The 20,234-nt window shown below is 58.3% G+C and overlaps 1 protein-coding gene and 1 long non-coding RNA gene across 4 annotated transcripts in view; one reads left to right on the top strand and one right to left on the bottom strand.

Annotated features, from left to right (window-relative positions):
* Positions 1–15,626, bottom strand: part of OSGIN1 (oxidative stress induced growth inhibitor 1) — a 33,920-nt gene extending 18,294 nt beyond the window's left edge. The window contains exon 1 of one of the 3 annotated variants that reach the window (XM_038538168.1): positions 15,079–15,626. In XM_038538168.1, the coding sequence (XP_038394096.1) occupies positions 15,079–15,444 (366 nt within the window). In that variant the 5' untranslated portion in view covers positions 15,445–15,626. The remainder of the gene's footprint in view (positions 1–15,078) is intronic. The other 2 variants (XM_038538170.1, XM_038538171.1) reach the window with 2 other exon arrangements.
* On the top strand, positions 15,255–16,399 carry LOC111096017. Its single transcript, XR_005360005.1, has 2 exons — positions 15,255–15,396; positions 15,691–16,399. It is a non-coding gene; the product is annotated as an uncharacterized LOC111096017 (long non-coding RNA).
* Positions 16,400–20,234: the final 3,835 nt, after the last annotated feature.

Consider the following 20,234-nt stretch of genomic DNA (forward strand, 5'->3'; position numbering starts at 1 on the left):
GCAGAAGCCCGGGCCACACTAGATTGGGGAACCTGCAACCTGCATTTTTATCATGCTTCCAGGGGGATTCCCTTGGGTTTTTGAACTTGTGAAGGAAAGGACGAGAATTCCAGCAAAGGCTCTCTCTATGCCCGCAGACGGAGCAAGGCAAAGCATGACAGCCATCTGCCGGGACTACTCTTGGTGAACCCAGGCTTGGGCCCCGGGGTCCTGCCCCTGTCTCTCTACTAGCTCGGAATCCATCAGTAACCTGTGGTCCGGGGTTGAGGCTTTAGCGTGCACCTCATTCCTCAGGACACCAGGGGCCCCCTGCTTGTCCCCACCTCTGAGGGTCCTGCCGAATCTGTGAGCCCCAGCTCCTCGGCACCCTGACAGGTGTGCTTGCAGTGTGGGGGATCCCTGTAGACTCCAGGCTGGCAGGGACGTCTAACCAGCCCCTCTGCCAAACTTCCAGGCCCTTCTAGCGGGTGCATGGCTCATCCTAGCCCCAGGGTATGGTCCTGGAGCCAGGGTTCAGAAGCGGGTCGGGGCTGCTGAGCTGCTTTCTCTCTGGCATCTGTGGCTGTTGCCCCTTGGCCCTGGGAGCAGGGGCACCACTGTCTTTGTTTCTTTTGGCCCACACGCTGCTAAAAAAAAAGCCATGTTTGCCCCTGTTATCAGGTTTTACAAACCCTGGGGGCCTTGCCTTCTCGGACAGGTGGGGTCAGGGCCTCAGGGATTTAACTTAGTGTCAGGTGACCAGATCTTCCCTGGGGACAGGACAGGATGAGAGAACAGCCCAAAAGCATTTTGCACGATTCTTCCCGGAACCCTGCTTGTGCACAGAAGCACAGAAGTCCTAAGAAGGGGACTTTGGGGCGCCAGGGCCCTGTCCTTTCCCTTCCGAGGTCCCACGTGGCTGCAAAACCTCTGAGAAGCTCACAAATTGCAAACAAGAGCCTGTACTCCCCTGCTGAACCACCTCCAGGGGCTCTCCACCGCCCTGGGGCCCACCCAGGTCTCAGACAGAGGCAGGCCCCTCTAGCTGACCTAGAAAGGCCTCCTCGCTCGGTCCCTGCCCCCCTTCCAGGCCCCCTACTCTGCTCGCCAGGCCCTGCATTGCTTTCCTCTGGTTCTGGGCAAAACTCTGTAGCTGTCCCCATTCCTGCTGCTCAGACTAAGGTGGGGGTACTGGAGCTTGCATTTCCCGGGCCCCCGAGCACTGGGCTCATACCTAGTGCTTTATGAACACGAGCTCTGTTCATCGACAGAGCCCACCTCGTGCGTGAACCAGACCAGACAACAGCCATCAAACGCTTCCATGCCCCAGTGTCTGGAGTGGGAAACAAGGGCTTTGGAGGGAATTCAGGGGCAGTGGGTGTTGCGGCACTCCATCTGGAGAAGTGGCACTTGGCCACTCAGAGAATCGGGGCAGGGAGGTGAGGGAGTGCAGGGCAAGGGTGCTCCCAGGAGAAGCCCCCGGAGTGGGAGCTGGGCTGCTGTATTTGAGGGGTTGAAGGTAGGGAGGGGGTGGGGAGCCCCCAGAGGCCCTGGGCAGAGTGGGGGCCTGTCCAGTGAGACCCGAAGGTGCCTCAGACCAAGGTACTGGCATGTGGGTGGAGGATGGATGGGGTGTTGACCCACTGCGGAGCCGGCACGGGCGGGCCTTGGTGACAGATCCGCGCTAGAAAATAAGCAGTGGTGTCCTGCTCAGCGTGGAAGCACCCACCCCTCAGGAAGCAGGGCCCTTATCTGCACGCAGGCCAGTCCCTAAGCTGTGAGTGCAAGGCTTCCCAGCCCCCTCCCCAGCAAGGCTGACTCAGGCTGCCAATGTGGTGTGCAGCGCCCCACGGCGGTGAGCAAGGGCAGAGCGGCGCCAAGAGTATTTTCCTGGTGGTGGGCCATTTGCTGGGCTGAGAAGCCTGAGAAGGAGAGAGGTTGGGAGCGGGTGGTTAGGCACCGTCATTCCATGTGAGGTGGACCTCTGTGGACCTCCCCAGCTGGCCACAGAAGGCTGGGGTGTGGGAGCTAAGGGGTCTTGGCTGGGGTGCAAGTGTGGGTGCTGTTGGCAAAGAGAAGACGTCAAAAGTCTGGGGATCAGAGGAGGTCATGGAAGAGAGAGGGGAGGCCAGGATGGAGCCATCCCCTGTTCCCATAAGCCTGTTGAGATGCTTGCACCCCGACTACCCCATGAGGAGGCTGTCCTGCTCTGAGGTGGAGCCCAGGGGTGCTCAGAGGACGCATCTTCACGGGACCGGTGACGTCCCCCTTTGGTTGCGGCTCTGGAGCCCCCTCAGACCTCAGGCAGATGCCATGAGGATCTGACAACGCAGCGTAGAGGCCTGCCTGCCTTGGGGCCAAGGTGACGGTGATGGGGACAGCGGGGGATGGCGGGGACAGAGGGACGGGGATGGGGACAGAAGTGGGGTGGGCTCACGGGTGGAGAGTAGAAGGCCGAGACCACTGTGAGGATGATGAAAGCATCACGCAGCCCACCGTAGCCGGACCCTGGGGCCAGGGCTCGGCGGGAACCCTCATTAGGCACATTCACAGACGAGCGGACGGAGGGGTGGTGAGGGGCCGAGCCCGGCAGCCTGTGACCCCAGCGCCTGGTTCCTCCCTGAGCTCAACACACAGCCCTCTTGGTGAGTGATTGGGGTCTGAGGAGTTTAGACCTATGTAGTCTCCTTCGATACCACCCCAAGACCAAGCAGAACCACAGCTGGCTTCGGGCTGGTGGTCCTCGTCACCGCCACGTCCATCACCATCACCATCACCATCGCCGCCACCGCCACCATCATGCTCACCACCCACAGACCAGCAGCCTGGGCAGGGCGACGGCAGGATCGGTCCTCACCCGCACATGGGATGGGTTGGTCCAACAGTGGGATGTGGGCACTGGCACCAGTGCTGGGGGGTGGGGGATGTGGCTGGGACGGAAGCACCTCTCCGAGTGAGTAGACGGGAGCCCCACCTTGCTGACAGGGCAGCGTCCAGCAGGACCCGACAGGCCCCAGGCCCCTTGGACTGACTTCTCCCCAGCATGCCGGGCAGCCCGCCACCTGACCCCCCTGCTGCCTGCCCTCTGCAGCACTGGGGGGCTGCCAACCAGCACAGTCAGGTCTGGGCAGGGCCCCGGAGGCTCTGCGTGCTTGGTGCCTGGTTGGAGGTGGAGGAGCGGCCTGGCTGTTTGGGGGTGGGGAGATTTGCCGAGATATCTACCGCACGAGCAGAGACCCCCAGCCAGCCTCACCTCGGGACCATTCCTGCACCCGAGGCGATGCTGCTTGAATGGTGGAAATTCAAGGCAGGGAGGCTAAAAAGCCATCAGGCTGGGCCTGGCTCTACTCCCCTCATGAGTCTGTGCAAGGATGGGCCTGCCCACCTCTGGCCGCCAGGGCCTGCAGACCTGAGTCCGGGCCGCCATGGCCTTCTTCCTTCTCTGGAACCTCTGACCTCCACCCTCCATTTCATCAGGGGGGCAGCTGCTGTGTCACCAGCCAGGAGGCAGCTGCTCTTGTGCCCTCCTCGCTCTGAGATCTCTATGGTCCACCAAGCACCTAGACGTTTCCTTCACCCACATGGTGAGGCCCAGAATCCTGGGGCACGAGGATGTCTGTGCTCAGAGGGTGCTGTCCCACGAGCCCAGCGCCCCATCTCCCTGGTGAAGAAACTCAGAAATCTGCTCATGTGTTGTTTCTCCCTCCAAATGTTTGTGACCTCCGGGGAGGGAGCTCAAAGCTCTCCCACCCATCAGTGACTCAATCCATAGGAATTTATTGCTTGGCACTGTGCTGAGAAGTGGACATATAATGAGGGAGAAAGATCACAGATCTTTTCTTCAAAGAGCTGATGACTCAGTGGGGAGGTAAGGGCATAGGTATGTTATCACAAATGGACTTATCTGGGGGTGTCAGGAAAAGCTGTCTTGAGACAGACAACTGGGCCGGGCACAGAGAGGTAAGGATTGACCAGGGAGAAAAGCCTTGCAGATGAGGGCAGCAGCAGGTGCAAAGGCCCTGAGGCTGGAAGGAGACTTTTGAGAAACTGAATGTGCCTGGGTAAGGGCAGCAGTGGCTCACAGGAGTCAGAGCCACAGGAGCCAGATCGTGTAGGCCTGGTGACCACGGAAGGAGTTTGGTCTTTCCACCCTGAGAGCAAAGGGAAGATCCCAGAAGAGGGTGACGGGATCAGGCCTGCAGTATGAAAAGGTGGTTGGGAAGATGAGGGTAAGCATGTGTCAGGGGCTGTGGCAGCTGTCCCAGGACCGCAGCAAGGTCATGGCCACTTCCTGTTCCTAGGAAGAAGCTCCATTCAGGACCAGCCAGATTCCAGGATGCTGTGTGTGTGTGTGTGTGTGTGTGTGTGTGTGTGTGTGTGTGATCGTGGCAGAGTAGGAGTGTGTTGTGTGTATACACATGGGAGTGTGTGTATGTATGGTGCGTGTGTGTTGTGGGGATGCAGGTGGCTGACAGGCAGGTCAAAGTGCCAGCGGGTGAGGCGTGCAGTGGGAAGAAAGGTCATAGGGCCTGTGGGTGTGGTCTCTCCTCCTCCCCAAGGTCCAGAGCAATGGGACACAAAGTCCTATTATGCCCTCGCCCTTCACATCCCTCATCTGTCCCTTACCCCGGACCCCCTGCAGCTCTGTGCACCTGCATTATCATTATTTTATAGAACGAGGTGTAAATTATAACCTACACATTTGCAGCGCACACCGAGGTTTGCACATGTGCTGCCTCCGTGACCACCGGCCAGGTCAACGCAGGAAACATGCCCAGTGCCCCCCGAAGCCTCCCCAGGGCCCCTCCCTCTGTCAGCCTCCTTTCAGACTTCTGTCCTCATGCATTAGGCTTGCCTGCTCTTCATCTTGACATCCATGGAATCCCACAGAATGTCCTCCCTTGTGTCTGGATCTTGTGCCCCACTTCCTGGCCCTGGGATTCACTCGCATGGATGTGTGGGCCGGTGGTTCCTTCTTTTCTATTACTGAGCACAGTTCCACCGTCTGCGTACACCGCAGCTGGCTTATCCATTTCCTGGGCATCTGGCTATTTCCAGCTTTCACTGTGACCGTTCCCAGGCAAGCCTTCGTGTGGACATCTGCTTTTGTTTATTTGGAGTAGAGTGGAACCGCGGGTCATCGGGAGGGCGACTATGCAAGTGTATTAGAAACCACACGTGGCTTTCCGGAAGCTGTGCCCACCTGGTCTGGGCTTCTGCAGCCGCCACTGTGCTGGTCCCCACCAGCCCCGTCACACACCCGGTGGCCTGCAGCGCTCTGAAGGTGGCCTCTGCCCTTAGGAGTCAAGGGCCCTCCCCCAGCAGCCCTGCTCATCTCCCTGGACCGCGTCTCCGGCTCTCTCCCACCCCGAGCCGCACATGGCAGCCAGACCGAAGGCTCATGGTTCCCTGGAGACACGTCACTTCTGTCCTCCTGGACGAACTGTTCTTTCTGCCCGGAGCTCACGTTCCTCCACTGCCCTCCTGGGGACAGCCTCCTGGGCCTCTCAAATCTCACTAGTGCATCTTGATGACCTGCTGATGTCCCCCAGACCCTGGCCAGCAGCTTTGGCTCATATTCTCCTGCCTCCTATAAGCCTGAGCTCTCCTGAGCACCCCGAATTTGCCTTGTGGTGGGGGATGGCGGCTTCCACTCCAAGCTAGGAACTCGCATGTGGGAGGCCTCGGTACACGTGGAATAACTGGATCGGTCAGGCCGAGGCCGGGTGGACATGCAGGCAGCAATAAAGCTCACACATGGCCTAAGCGTGCAGCTTGACAAAGTTCTGCAGACGTGTACGCCTGTCGCCTGTGTGACCGTCACCATGGCCAAGGTGTAGAGCACGCCCAGCTCTCTGTCTGATTTCTCTCCCTATAGGATTGCGTTGCCTGTCCTGAACTTGCTATAAAAGGAATCACACAGAACATTCTCTCTGGTCTCTGCCTTCCTTTGCTTGTCTCAGACTCCTCCTCCCCAGAGCCTGAATCCCTCTGCCTTGGTGGCCCCATGTCTCTGTCCCCTATATGATCACTTCCCTCTCCATCGACATTTCTCTTGCCACTCCTCACTTCTCTCGTTAATCCAGGCGGGCCTTTGCTGCCTGGATTCGTTGCTGGTTCGTGAGCAGGCAAGGCCTCTTCCTCCTGAGCCAGGCCCCACTCACAGAGGGATCCCGAGTGTTTTGTGCAGATCCTCCCCGTGTCCTGGGCCTTGCTGGGTCCCCTCTTTGCAGCCACCTGGCCTTTCCATCAATGCAAACCCTGGCCAGTGCGGGTCCCTTTGGTCCACCTGGTCACATGCCTGGGCTCAGTGAGATAATGCAATGAGACGCTTTGTATTTGTGGGGCAGGAGCCTTACGGGTTGGCCCACTCGGGGCAGTGCGTTGTCAGGCATCAGCTCGTGAGAGTTCAGGAAATCCTCAGGCCCCATCTCAGACTCACTGTCGAGGAAAACAGTTTCTTTCCTTTATTTCAAACCCCTGGTATTTCTGACAGCAGATGTGTGGGTGTTTCCCACACTGACTGATTCTCATCTGCCAGCTGGGTGTCCCGTAGTTCCACCACCAACTAGAGCTGGCATAGACCCTGCAGCTTAAGAGCTCAGCCCCACAGATGCCCTGATGGCACACATCAATCGCAGGGGCTGGGGCCCCCGGTTACCCACACTCTGACTTGGCTACAATAAGAGGTTCCCATGACCCCTTCCTCAGGTTCACCAACTTGCTAGAGCAGGCTCACAGGATCCAGATTAACAGTTTACTTAGGATTGGTGATTCATTACAAAGGCTACTGTGGACACAGATGAACAGCCAGATGAAGAGATACACAGGGTGAACTCTGGGAGGGTCCCGGGCACAGGAGCGTCTGTCCTCGTAGAGCTGGGGTGTGTCAAACCCCTGGCACATGGATATGCCCACAGCCTGGACACCCTCCAAACCCCATACCGTAGGGACGTTTATGGACACTTCATCACTCAGGCAGGATGGACCATGAGCTCCATCTCCCCTCCCAGGAGGATGAGGGGTGGGGCTGAATCATGGTCTTTTTGGAGACTGGTCTCATCCTGAAGCTGCCCTTGGAGCCGCCCAGGGTCACCCAGGAAAGATCTGACCAGAGCGTGTGTGTCCACACTGGGGTCAAAGTTCAATGATCTGCAATAAAAGATGCTCCAAGCACATTTGTCAGTCAGAAAATTACAAAGGTTTGAGGAGCTCTGGCCAGGCGGCTGGGAGAAAGACCAAATTATGCATTCTTTGCATGGCCACGGCGCACTCACTGGGTCAGAACTTCGGGGCGGCGGGGTGGGCCTGGCAGCCTGTGTTCCCACAAACCATCCAGGGGTTCTGAGGCAGCTTCGGCGTCAGTGTGCTGGTGATGAGTCAGGCAGAATGGGAACACCGCTGTCTTGGAGTAAAAAGATGCTATCGTTACGCTCAGAAAGGTGGAAGGGCTCTGGTACACGGGTCTGACATCATCTGATACGTAATCAGAGCAGTGGCCCGAGTCTCCCCAGTGGACTGGCCCGATCCCAGCTGCAGGGTGAGACCCTGCACAAACATCCACCCCACACGGAGGGAGACAGGGATCCCAAGGTGCCTTTGTCGCCCGACGGGAGGGGCCCGGCATGCCAATTGTTTTCTTCTTTTATTTTTAAGGTTTTATTTATTTTTTTCATGATACACACACACACACACACACACACACACACACACACACACATAGAGGCAGAGACACAGGCAGAGGGAGAAGCAGGCTCCATGCAGGGAGCTCGAGTCGGGACTCAATCCCGGAACCCCGGGATCACTCCCTGAGCCAAAAGCAGACCCTCAACCGCTGAGCCACCCAGGTGTCCCTGCCAACTGTTCTCCATCGGCTTCTCCCACATCTGTTCCCTACCTTCCCTGTCCTGCTCTGAGCCCCGGGAGCCCGGTGCCCTGAGCAGCTGTTCCATCAATGGAAGGCAGGGGCAGGAGGGCAGAGGGCAGAGGGGAGAGGAGTGGGCGGGGTGGAGGCAGGCAGATGTTGAACAGCCCGCCTCAGGGAGCACAAGGGAAAGCCCTCGAGTGCAGTGTTGGCCACATTCTGTGGTGTCGCTATTGCCACCAGGTCAGTCCCAAGCTACCGTGGCTGGTGCTCTGCAGGCTGAGCTGGGGAGAGGCGGACAGGGAGTCCAGCCCCCGCACAGACAGGTGGATGTGGATGACCTCAGGACCACAGCTTGTCGCAAAATGCAGCAAGATTAGGGCGCCTGGGTGGCTCAGTGGTTGAGCATCTGCCTTGGGCTCAGGTCGTGGTTCTGGGATCGAGTCCCACATCATGCTCCTTGCTCTTGGGGAGACTGCTTCTCCCTCTGCCTGTGTCTCTGCCTCCCTCTCTGTGTCTCTCATGAATAAATGACAAAAAAAAAATGCAGCAAGATCATCAGAAAGTGAGGAGTTCTGAGGACGGATTATCATTGTTTTGAATTTGACTCATTAATTGTAAGTTTATATCATTTTTAATCAAGAGTGTGTTCACCAACTGGCTCACAGAATTCCTGAAAATTTAAGGTTCGTCTCTTCAAGTAAATGGGCACGAGCCGCTCTGGGCGCAGCAGTGGCCAGGTGACACTGCCTCCCTCGTGGCCGCCTGGAGAAGCCTCTGCGCTAGGCCTCAGCCCTCTGATTCCTCTCTCTGGTCTCCCTCAGCTCCGGTCACACTCTCCCTGCTTGTCCCTTTGGCCCCAGGGGACAGAACTGGCTTCTTGCTTTGCCATCCCCGGGGTACACCAATACCTCTTGTTCCCTTCCCAGCTCCCCCAAAGGGCGTCGTGGGAATGGCAGACAATAGAGCAGCTGCTCCCCACTGCTTGCACCCCAGCCTAAACCCCTACTCTTTCTTTTGCTTCTCAACCTTCTGCATAAAATATCATTGGAAGGAATGATTCCGAGACCAGAAGCTAGAAGCCCCTGGGGGCACGTCCTTTCCTAGGACAGAGAGGCGCTCTAGAAGAGGGCCTGCATCTCCCTGCCACTCCCGTGGCCCCCCTACCCCCCTGCGGCAGGTGGGTGTGGCCATTGGAATGCCCGGTTTGTCCAGAACAATGCACATGGCAGCGGGCCTGGCAGTCCCTTGGGAGATATTTGTCTTAGAGACAGACTAGCACCCATCCGAAATGATGTCTGTCTAGAGCTATTCATTACAGCATTGTTGAGAAGAGCCGAAAACGGGACGCAACCCAAGTGCCAGTCATTAAGAGACTCGTTAAATAGGTTCTGGCACATGCTTACGATGGAGTATTTTGCAGGCATTCTTTATGGAACTACATGAAAGGTGCCCGGGGTGGCGAGTGAGAACGGGGTCCCAGGAGGTGCTGGAGTCGGCTCCCATTTGTGCAAGACAGAAGAAAGGGAGAGTGCAGGGCAGGGGCCTGAGGGGAAGAAGGAAGGGTGTGGGGGGGACGTGCCAGGAGGATAGGCGGCTCTCTCCCAGGGCTGGGGACCTGGGGGCTGGGCCCCACGGCTCCTCCTACACCCATGTGCACTTTGAGTGCTGTGCTATTTTCACGTACACCTGGTCAATACGTAGGTAAAATCCCAACGTAAGTACACAAGTGCTTGTGGAGTTCCACAGACGCCTCCCCACCGCCTGGGTCCCCAGACCTCGAGCTTGCCCCCCTCCGCCCCCGGCAGCAGACCAGGGCCAAGGCGTCCCTCCAGGGCCCTCCGGGGCCTCCCCTTGGCCTGCTCTCCAGAGAGACAGAGAGGTGGCAGGCACCCCTTGGAGCAGTGGCTCCCTGTGTGTCACCTGCCCTCAGGTCTTCAATTTCGGGCTTGTCTTTGAAGCCACTCTGGTTTCTCTACTGCCCTGCAGGGTGCTCACTCCGGGAGAGGCTCCCTGAGGATGGAGGGGGGCAGGGAGGGTGTGGGGAGAGGCCGAGAGAGGCCAGTTCTTCCAACCACGTGGGGGGACAGCTAGCTTGAGGCACCGTTCAAGGAGTTCATGTGTATTTAAGAGGCAGGAGAGAGGTGAGGGCTCAGGATGACCCTGGGGGTGAAAGCTGGTGGCGGGGCTCTGTCCCCTGGGTGAGGGCACAGGGAGGGCCTTGCTCTCGGTGCTCACCATTGTATTACAACCCTGGGAGGGCTTTCCTGAAAGAAGGAGGTATCAGAGGAGCGTAAGAGGTCCGGATTTGAGGGGAAGGGTGGGTCGTCAGGGAATGTCTCTGGAGAAGTGGCATTTCCTGGAGACCTGAAGAGCGTGTGGAGAGCCAGCCACAGGAAGAGCATTCTCAGTAGAGGGCAGCACAGGCAAAGGCCCTGGGGCAGGAAGGTCTGGTGAGCAGTGGGACTGGGGGTACTGAGCTCTGGGGCTGGGGGACGGGGGGTGTTGGAGAGATGGGCAGAGGCCCACCACATGGGGCTTTGGGGAGCAGCATGGTGAGGAACATGCCTCAGGGGCTGCTTGCCAATGGTGTGACCTGGGGCAAGTGACCTAATGGCTCCAGGCCTCAGTTCCCTCATGGGTAAAATGGGCATAAAAAGGGTGACCATCGCACAGGATTGGAAAGGGCGCAAAGTGTGGAGAATAGGGCCTGGCATGTGGTAAGCTCTGCAGAGATCTTGGCCACCACCCTCCGCCCGCCCCCCCTCCCCCTCCACGGAGGAGCCCGGGAGACAGAGCCCAGCCTAGAAACCAGGTCAACCGGCTGGGCTTGGGGTTCTGGGTCTTTTCCATCCTGACCGCTCCCTCCCACCTCTCCCTGTGCACACACCCGGATTTGGAAGAGTCTGCAGCTGGCAGAGGCCCAGGGCTTCTGGATCCTGTCCAGGCCCCTAATTGGGAGCTTCTGTGTCTCTACCACTGTGACCACATCCCTGGAAAGAGGATTTGGCGTGCCTGCCCACCCCTGCAGGCTGCGTGTGCCCCGGCAGGCCTGCCGCCTCCTGCCAGGTGGGAAGGAGCTGAGGTCCCTCTGTGTGATCCGCAGGCTCTGGTGGGGACCAGAAGGGCGGGCAGTGACGGGCAGAGGGACGGTGCGGCCAGATGGGGAAGGGAGACTCGGAGGCCACAGCGCCCTGGCCTCCGCTTCCCGTGGGGCCCTGGACTGCTCGCCGCCCGCGCTGCCCTCCCGCTCCCCAGAGCTGCTCCTCCTTCCCGCTGGCGACTCAGCCTTGACTCAGCAGACCCCGCCCGCACTACCTGCAAACCCATCGGGAGTTTGGCCACCTCGCATGACCCCTGCAGCCGCCTAGTCCCTGCCCTGGACCGCGGCACAGCGTCCTAACTGAACAGGGCCTGGTCTTGCTCTGACCACAGCCCACCCTCCACCCAGCTGCTGGGATGACCACACCACGCGAAGCCAGATGGTGTCCCTAGCCCTCGGATGACTTCCCTCTCACCAGGGGCCTAAACCAGTCCTCTCTGACCTGCCCCTCACCTGTCTGACCTCCTCTCCCAACCCCCTGCCCTCTGGGCTCCTTGCTGCTTTTGACACACTTCCTCTGTAGGGCCTTTGCATTTGCCATTCCCTGGGCCGAGAATGCTCTTCCCTCAGAGGTCCACGTGACTTGTTCTCTCAATTCATTCAGGTCTCTGCTCAAATGTCTTCTCAGTGAGGCAGGAACACTGTATAAGATAGTAACTCCCACCCTCCTTATCCAGCTGTGTGTCTCCGTACGGCCCTCACCACCACTTCATGTACTACACACTTACTTGTTCATTTGTTTATCTGGATCCCCACACTGGGCTGCAAGTTCCCAGAAGGCAGGGTGTTTTCTGTTCTGTTTCCTGGTGCGTCTCCAGCCTACTAGAGGGCCTGGCATATAGCAGGTGCTCCACAAATATCATTACCTAAGTTGAGCCTATGGGTGTTCCTTAAGCAAGAGACCGCCAAGATAGCACTCTCCTGGGCTCCTTCCTCTGGGCCTGACCTTCCTGTTCCTGGAGACACAGCATCAGAGAGGTCAGCTCCTACAGGGTGTCCTCAAGCCCCTGGCACCCTGGGAGCAGGCGTGGTGGCTTCCCTCCCTGGTGGGAGCCAGGAGGCTGGAGCTGGCCGCTCTGTGGGCGTGGAACTGGGGTAGGTCACGTTCCACTCATTCAGCCAGTGTGGGGCTGGTGCTCTGTGTGGGTAAGGGCCAGGAGCACGGCGGACAGATCATGCTGCCCGCTCCTGGTGGGGCTCAGAAATCAGAGGACGGGAGCCGGCAAAGGGCAAATGCAAAACTGATGATGGGTGCGGTGGGGGAGGGAAGGGATGGGCACAGAAGCCTCCAGCCCTGTCTAACCATCAGGAGTTTTTCTGCGAGGGGAGGACGAAAGCCAAAGGCAGCAGCCTGGGGAAGCTGGGCGAGCGGGAGGTTGCCTGCAGCAGGTGGCCGTGAAGGCAGAGGCCAGAGGGGCTCAGGGTGCACAGACCAGAGAGGGGCTCTTGGGGGGAGGCAGAGGACTCATGGGGCAGGGACCGGCCCCTGTGGGGATTCCAGAACACAGAAGGCCCCAAGGGCCAAGGCTAGAGCTGCCGTGATGGTCAGCGGGTGTCCGTGGAAGTGGCGGTGCCGGGGTGGAGGGCAAGAGCAGGGGAGCTTCCGAGCAAAGCCGGGGCCTCAGGTTTCTCATCTGTAACTGAGGGGTCAGCCTGGGTGCTCTCTGTGGGGCTTGACTTTCTGCCACAGATACCTGGATGTCCCCCTGCCAGTTCCCCTACCCCCATCTCATTAGGTGGTTTGGGGAGCAGCAGGAGGCAACAGGCATCGTTGTCTAAGAGTGTGAGCTAGTCCACGTGAACGGCTGTGATGCAAACCCCACACTCTCTCTATGAGTGAGCGTTGAGACCCATCCCATCGTGGATGAGCAGGAGACCGGGGCAGGGGCGGAAGGGTAGCTCCCCAATAGACATGCCCGTGTCCTAACCCCAGGAACATGTACGCGAGACAGTATTTGGAAAAAGGATCTTTGCAGATATTGTCAGTTAAGGATCTCGAGAGTAGTTCACCACGGATTTAGCACGGGCTCTAAATCCCAAGACAAGTGTCCTTGTAAGAGAGGAGGAGCCGTGACAGATGCGGGGAAGCCACGGGACCATGGAGGCGGAGACTGGAGGGCACAGCCACAGGCCAGGGACGCCGGGAGTCCCCAGAGCTGGGAGAGGCAGGAGGGTCCTCCCCCAGAACCTCTGGTCCTGCCCGCACCATGATCTTGGGGTCTGGCCGCCAGAATCGGGGGAGGATAGATTTCTGGGGCTTGAAGCACCCCCACTTGTGGTCATATGCTACCACGGCCCTGGACACTCACACAGAAGCGACCGCAGGTGTGTGGACATCTGACCGAGAGACGATTTTGTCCAGAACCACGTTCCTTCCTCCCGAGCTTTGGGCGCCTGCCCCGCTGTACACCTGCTCCCTGTCCTGGGAGTTGGGAAGGCGGTTCTGGGGCACCTGGCCGTTGGCCCCTGGGAGCACCTCCTTAGCTTCGTGTCTACGCAAGACAGAGATGCCACAGGCCAGGGAGCAAGGGGAGTGAGCAGTGTGGCCGGGCTCATCTGCCTGTGGGTACGGCCTCCAAGCCCCCGAGCTATGCTGTCGACTTGGGGGGCCACTTCAAATGGGAAAACGGGAGCCATGCTCTCCCAACCTTGGGGGAGCGACCCCAGCATGAGCGGAGTGAATGCTGCTTCTCAAAGATGGGAAGGAGAGCGCCCAAGGCCAGAGACGGGGAGGGTGGCACCATTTACAAATCACTCACCCGGCCAGAAAGCTCAGCGTTGCACCTGGATTACGTCACAAGGCACCTTAGCCTCCCCACCAGGGAGCTGCAATTATAGGATTTTATAGACAAGGAAACCGAGGCACATGACCTTCCCAAGGTTACCCCTGGCCCCTCAGTAAATGGCAGGGCTGGGGTCAGAAACCAGAAGAGCCCCATCTTGGCTGAGCAGCTAAAAGGCATAAAAGGGGCTCTTGACCAAGTTAAGGGCCCAGGGGGAGCAGAGGCTTAGATTTGGGGTAGAGCAGGGCTGGAGCAGCCAGCAGAGGCCAAGGCTAACTGAGGTCTGGACGCTGCCCAGCCCAGCTGTGTGTTCTCTGGGGTGGAACTGGAAGACGTGGATGGGCGGGACCCCTGCATGGGACTCTGGTTTGGGTCTGGGGTGGGAGCTGGGGCCCAGGGTCTTCAGAGCTGACTCCCAAGGGCCGCCAGGAGTCCTGGAGGAAGGATCAGAGAGATCTGGGGTCAAATTGCAGCCTGCCTTTGCTGGCAGGAAGGGGGGCCAGTGCCCTGGCTGTCTTGAATGGCCTTAGCTAGGCAGAAACACCAGCTCGGGGAAAGCATGAGAATCAGGCATGAACCTTCAAGAACTGTCTGGAGCCCCAACAGGCCAGAGTTCCTGGCAGTAGGGTGGGTGGAGACGCGGGTTCGGGGCCTAGAGTGTCCTTGCCAGATCTGGGGTCCGTCTGTGGAATTTGAGGCTCACACGGTGGAGCACACGGTCTCGGGAAGGGAGGAGGGACTCGCTCACCATACGTCAGGCTCTGGCCTGATTTCAGAGACTCTGAGTCAGGAAACCAAAGCCCTGTCTTGTGCTGCCTGACACAGAGCCAAGGTGAGAGGACAAAGACCCAGGACAGAGGCCTGAGGGGTGACCTGCTCCTGGCCACCTTCTCTCCCTGGCCCCACTGTGGCTGGTGAGGGTCTCTCTTTGAGAAAGACGTGGTGCTGGGAGTTGGGACGGGTAGGTGCCCCGAGCAGAGTCCCCTCGCCTAGCTGGGATGGGACCTGATGACAAAGGTCAATGTCTTGGTCCAAGAATCTTCTGCAAGTATGTCCTAGGGCCTCCCATGGAGGAGCTCCGTGTGGGCAGGACCAGAGTTAGCCTACTTTACTGCTGGGGAGACTGGGGCTCAGGAGTCACGGCGCTTTCCCAAGACTGTACAACAGCAGGTGCTATGCTGGGGTTCACCCAGGCCACATGCTTGCTCCAGTCCTGGAGGGCCAGAGGGCCTAGCTGCCACCTCTCTGGAGCCTCCTCCTCCTCTCTGGCCTGGCTAGGCCCCCACACCAGACCCCAGGGCTTCCCTGGAGAAGGCCCTGCCCCTCCCTGCCAAGGGCCCCTTCCTTACTTGGTGACCAACAGGGTGGGTGCTGCAAGGTGACAGGTGACCAGTGATGGCTGGGAGGGGCAGGCGCCCTGGAGCTGGTCCTTCTTCGGGGGACACCCCCTCCCCTGACTTGAATGTAGCATCAGGAGGGTAGGGGGACAAGAGGCCAGGGTGTCCTGTTTGTCGCATCACAAAGTCCTGCCCTGTGCTGGCTGGGGAGTCAGGAGGGGGAAGCCTCAGAGCGGGGGCCTGCCTGGCCCAGCTCCTCCCTCTGCAGGCCTCTACCACAGCACCGCTGCCTCCACGGGGGCACCACGGAAGTGGGCACATCTTGCCAAGGTGAGGCCCCAGCAAGAGGGAGCTGGGCGAGAGGCCCTGTGGTTGCATGCTTCAGCGCCCTGGTCTGGGCCAGGTGCCACCGTGGTCAGCCCAGCACTGCGACGTGCGCACCTGCTCAAGGGTTTGGCCTGGAGCCAAGGTCTGAGCCTCTGGAAGACTCTGTCTCCTCATCTGTGGTGTGGGAGCGGACCAGGTCACCAGGCCTGTGGGGATCCTGGGCATCTCTGACGGGTGGCTGTCGGGGCCCGGGATGGGGCGGATGTCTTCCTCTACTTACTGGAGCTTTCTGGACAGAGCTGCAAAAAGAGAAGCGAGCCTTAGCTCACCCTGAAAGGAGGCCCTGGAGCCAGCAGAACCCAGGGGTGTCACCACCACGCGAGCAGCTGCCCCACAGGCAGCAGAGGGAGGAGGCCACGCAGAATCTGGGCTCGCCATTGCCTTTCGGGAGGGCCCATCCATCGTCTCATCCAGCATTTCCAAAACTTTTCCCTCGGCAGCCACAGAGGCTTTTAATACACAGGGAAATCTCATTTGGAGTGCCAGTACGAGAAGCCTTTAAATGAAACAATCGTTTTACTAGCTTACATCTAGTAAATTAAAGTGGACACACTCACTCCGTGTAAATTCAGTAATGGCCACACAGCACAGGAGGGGTGATGTCTGGATTGGGAACCCCATCTGGGTTCAAATAAAGCATGTCCCAGCCTCCGTGGCCGCCAGTGGTCCTTGGCAATGGCAAGATGGAAGAAGACCCCTGTGTAAAGCTATGGTTTGCTTGTGTGTGATGGTCACAGTGACGTCTGGATGCGCGTGTCGCTCCTACACCCGGCTGGCGCTGCAGGAAGCCATCCTGGGTCCTGCAAGAACCTCCCGGGCTCCGGCGGCTGGAAGGGAAGCCTTGACAGTGGAGATGATGTGTCTCCCCCGTCACCCAATCTCCGCCAGCAGCACCAGCACGCTGGCTTTGGATGCAAGGACATAAAGCAAGAGATGTGGACCATTCCTCTGGTCTCGGCTGCTGTCACTGCAAAAGTGGGGTTTCATTTGGAGGGACACAGGTGCCTCGTGTCGGCTGATAGATCTCTCTCATGTGCTTGGCATACGTGAGGTCCCCCCTACCACCTGGGGCTGAGGCCGGTACTGACGGCCCCTGCTGTTCCAGAACCTCACAACCCCTCTTCAGAAGGTCAGCCATCAGCTGCCTCGCTGGAGGGTCCTGGCTGTGTGATCCGGAGGTTTGGGGCTGAAATCTTTACTTTTAGCAATGAAATGGATTTGAAAATCACAAAGATTGGGAACAAGGGGCCTAGGGTGTCCGGTGCTTGTTTAGGCAAGCTGGCCGGTTTCTGTGGGGGCACAGTACTGAGGGAGAGCTGAGTCATGCAGATAAAAGCTGCAAATTACTGGTTTTCGACTGTTCTCCCAGCATGTGCTTCAACTCAGCAGATCTGGGGCCAGCTTGGGTCTGCTCGGGGCTTAATGCAGCCAAGAGTCCCTGGTACCACAAGTGGACAGGTTGGTGGCTCCAATGTGCTAGGGGTTGATACATCACATTTCTGAATAGGCTGGTTTTGTGGCAGTTAGTTAGAAACATGCTTTTCAAGAAAAAGTTTAATGAAGTATTTGTGGAGCTCTGGAAGGTGCAGAGAGCCCGGACGGTTGCCCAACCCCACCGTGCCATTGGTCACCAGGTCACCCCGGGGAGCTGCCTGCCTCCTGGCCACCGAGGGCAGTTCCTCTGGCCGGACGCCTGGTTCTGAGCTCCTCCTGCCTGTGGCTCTCCTTCTGGTCCTTGTACTTATGCGAGGCTCTCAAGGACACACCCGGAGAACCTGCCTTAGATGAGCCTGAAGGAAAAGTTCACTTAGTGTGTCTGGAGACAAAATCCCTCAAAGCATTTCCCAAAGTGTGAGATGGGTGCTAATATGCTGGCTCTTGGACGGAGCAATGATCTCATTGAATCTTTTGCCAATTCTTGTTCTTCCAAAAGACTTTTGGGGACTGAGTCCCTAAGAACATCCGTAAGTCTGCACGGTGCCTGGTCTACCTGTAATCCTCCCTGGCACGGACTCACGTCTTTCTTGGGAGGGGAGGGAGGGAGAGGGACCTAACTACCATCGTGGAGCTCTGGAAGGCTCTACCTAACTAGGATTTAGGGACACTGTCTTGTTTCTATTGTATTCTTTGTGCTCTGCGTTTCCACTTGTTGACAGGAAATACTAAGTTCTTATTTATGGCAATGATATAAAAAGTCACGATGGTCACCAAATGAGTGTAGTTTGGGGCCACAGCTCCTCAGTGTAGCAGGATTAGCTATCTGGGCTCCGTGCCTGAACCCAGAAGTCATGTCCTCAGCCTGAGTGGAGACCCACCTAAGGGACTGGAGACGGGGTCCTCTGGGAGCTCTGATTCGGCCTCGGGCCCGAGGGCTTGCAGTGGAGCCGCCTTGGGGAAACTGAGAGAGCTGCAGGCCTGGGCGGCCCCGGGCCGGGCAGTGGCCCTGAGTGTTGTTCCTCCCGGCCCTGTGAGAGCCAGGAGGCTTGCTGTGGGGGATCTGGGTGCGGGTTTAAGGCCCTCGAGGGTTAAGCCCCTAGGTCTAGCGCGAGTCCCAGGAAGGAAGAGGCAACACTGCCATCTAGTGGCAAACGGGGCAGACGGCGCCCACAATCTGCAGATGCAGGCCCAGCCTTTCCAGGTGCAGAAGCAGTTTTAGCATTGGTAGGTGTCTCTGACCTCCAATGACAGTGGCTCGAGGCAGAACAGGGATCTGTGGCTCCTTGCCTCTCCAACCACGGCCTGTCACCATCCAAGGGGCCACCGCATCTCCCAAGAGCTTGCTGTGTGGCAGGCACTGCGCTGGGCTCCAGACCTGCTCCTTCGGTCCCACCTGCCGCACAGCCCCAGGAGAGCGCACTGAGACATGAGCGCAGGGTGCAGTCCTGCCTGCACAGCCAGGTGGTGGGATCTGGGGACACCGTCTGGCTCGGGAGAGGCACGACTCTGGAATTTCCCTGTGTTTAAAGAGAGGTCTCCGGTGGTGCAGCGGTGCTGTCCTGGGATCTTCAGCGGTACACGGGGGCAGTGGCGCTCCTTCACAGGCTGCCACAGGGTCTTCTCCGTTAATCATGGCAAGCCAAGGCCCAGGTCACGCCTGCAGGGAAGGGCACTCAGCAGGGGCAGCTGGGATTACGGCTCCTGGGCAGGAACTAGATTTGGAGGAAGCGTGTTCTCATTGGTTCCAGTGGGAGGGAGGGCTGTGCCTCCGTGTCACACAGTGCCCTGGGGCAGGATGCTGTGGGGAGAGCCAGGGCCGAGGGCCAAGCCTGGCCAGAAAAGCACTGATAACAACAGAATGCCTAGAAGACCACACCCCATGCACCTCCTTGCAAGCCCTTGGTCATGCTGAACACACCCGCCCGCCCCCACCCCCACCCCATGACCTCACGCTCCCTGCCTGTTCTGCACGTACCACCCCCAACCTCTCTATAAAACCCTAGCTATCCATCTTGCAGGGGGAGAGGTGAGTTGCTAAGGCTTGAGCCCACCACCTCCCCTGCGGCTGGCACCCAAAATAACATTCCTCATCTCTTGAGTTATTGGCTTCTCTCATGATGATTTCATCGAGTTTGTTCGGCAACAGTGTTGGCAAACCCAGCCGGAACCGTGCTCCCCATTTGCCCAGCCCTTGGGATCCCTTGGACTGGAGCAGCTGGCCATGATAGCACCAGGCCTTACTGGTTGGTTAGCAGCTGGGATAGAGGAGTAACAAAAATTTAACACTTGCTTTCCACCCTGGGAAAGTCCTGCCTGGGACCCCTCCTCCTTGCCAGAACCTCTGTGTCCCCACATGCCCTGTCCTTCATCACCTTGCCGACTCTGTCGCGGTTCACTCCTGCCAGGTGGCTGGGCGCCTCCGCTGAGGCTCTGTTCAGGCTGTGGGCCTGGAGGCTGTGGTTGCGGTGAGTGGGAAAGCAGACTCTGGCCCTGGTGGCCTGGGGCAGTCCCAGCTCCTCCCCCACCAGCTGCTCAGTCTTCCCAGAGCTCAGTTTCCTCATCTGAAACACCCTTAGACACCCTGGTTGGGAGGTGAGGAGAGAGAAACTGCTCCTCCTTCCTCCTTTTCTGGATGACAGGACATTAGCTAGGTGAGAAATGCAAATGCCCATTTGGAAAACAACAACAACAACAACAACAAAAACCAAGGCAATAAAGAGATGTGGGCCCCTCTATCAATTTTACTAAACTGCAAATAGTGCAGAAACTGCGGTGCGTGCAAATCACCAGGCAGCTGTCCGTTCTAAGAATAGATCGAAATGGACCTCATATTCCAATGAGTGCTTTAGAATGCAATTAAAAATCAGAGAGATGTTTGCTCCATTTAAAATTTAAATATACCTTAGGCTTCATTTCAAACAAAGCCCGGAATAAGCTGGTCCTTGCAAAAATGTCAGGAGGATCCTCCCCACCTTTTAAGCCATGTACAGAACAAGGAGAAAGCAGCCCCCCCATTGGAATGTTAACGCCCCCCACCTGCCCCCAGTGCTTAAGGGACTGTGGAGCTGTGCAGCCCATAGTGGCTTTGGATCTGGAGGGCAGGGAAGGTCCAGCCCTCACCCAGAAGGGCAGAGGGAAGGCCGGGCAGAGGACAGAAGGGGGAGGTGAGGGGGCGCGGAGGTGGGGGAGAAAGCAGGCCACCATCAGTGATTTCCCCTTCCCCGCGTGTACAGTGCAGGTGGCAGTTCCTCTCCCCTCTCCACCTGGAACACAGTAGCCCACGTAGTCACCGTTAGAAATCGTGAACAGAAGCCAGAAAACCACCAAACACTCTGATTTCCCAA

The sequence above is a fragment of the Canis lupus genome, chromosome 5 (assembly GCF_011100685.1).
Source record: "Canis lupus familiaris isolate Mischka breed German Shepherd chromosome 5, alternate assembly UU_Cfam_GSD_1.0, whole genome shotgun sequence".
In the NCBI taxonomy this organism is placed as follows: Eukaryota; Metazoa; Chordata; class Mammalia; order Carnivora; family Canidae; genus Canis; species Canis lupus.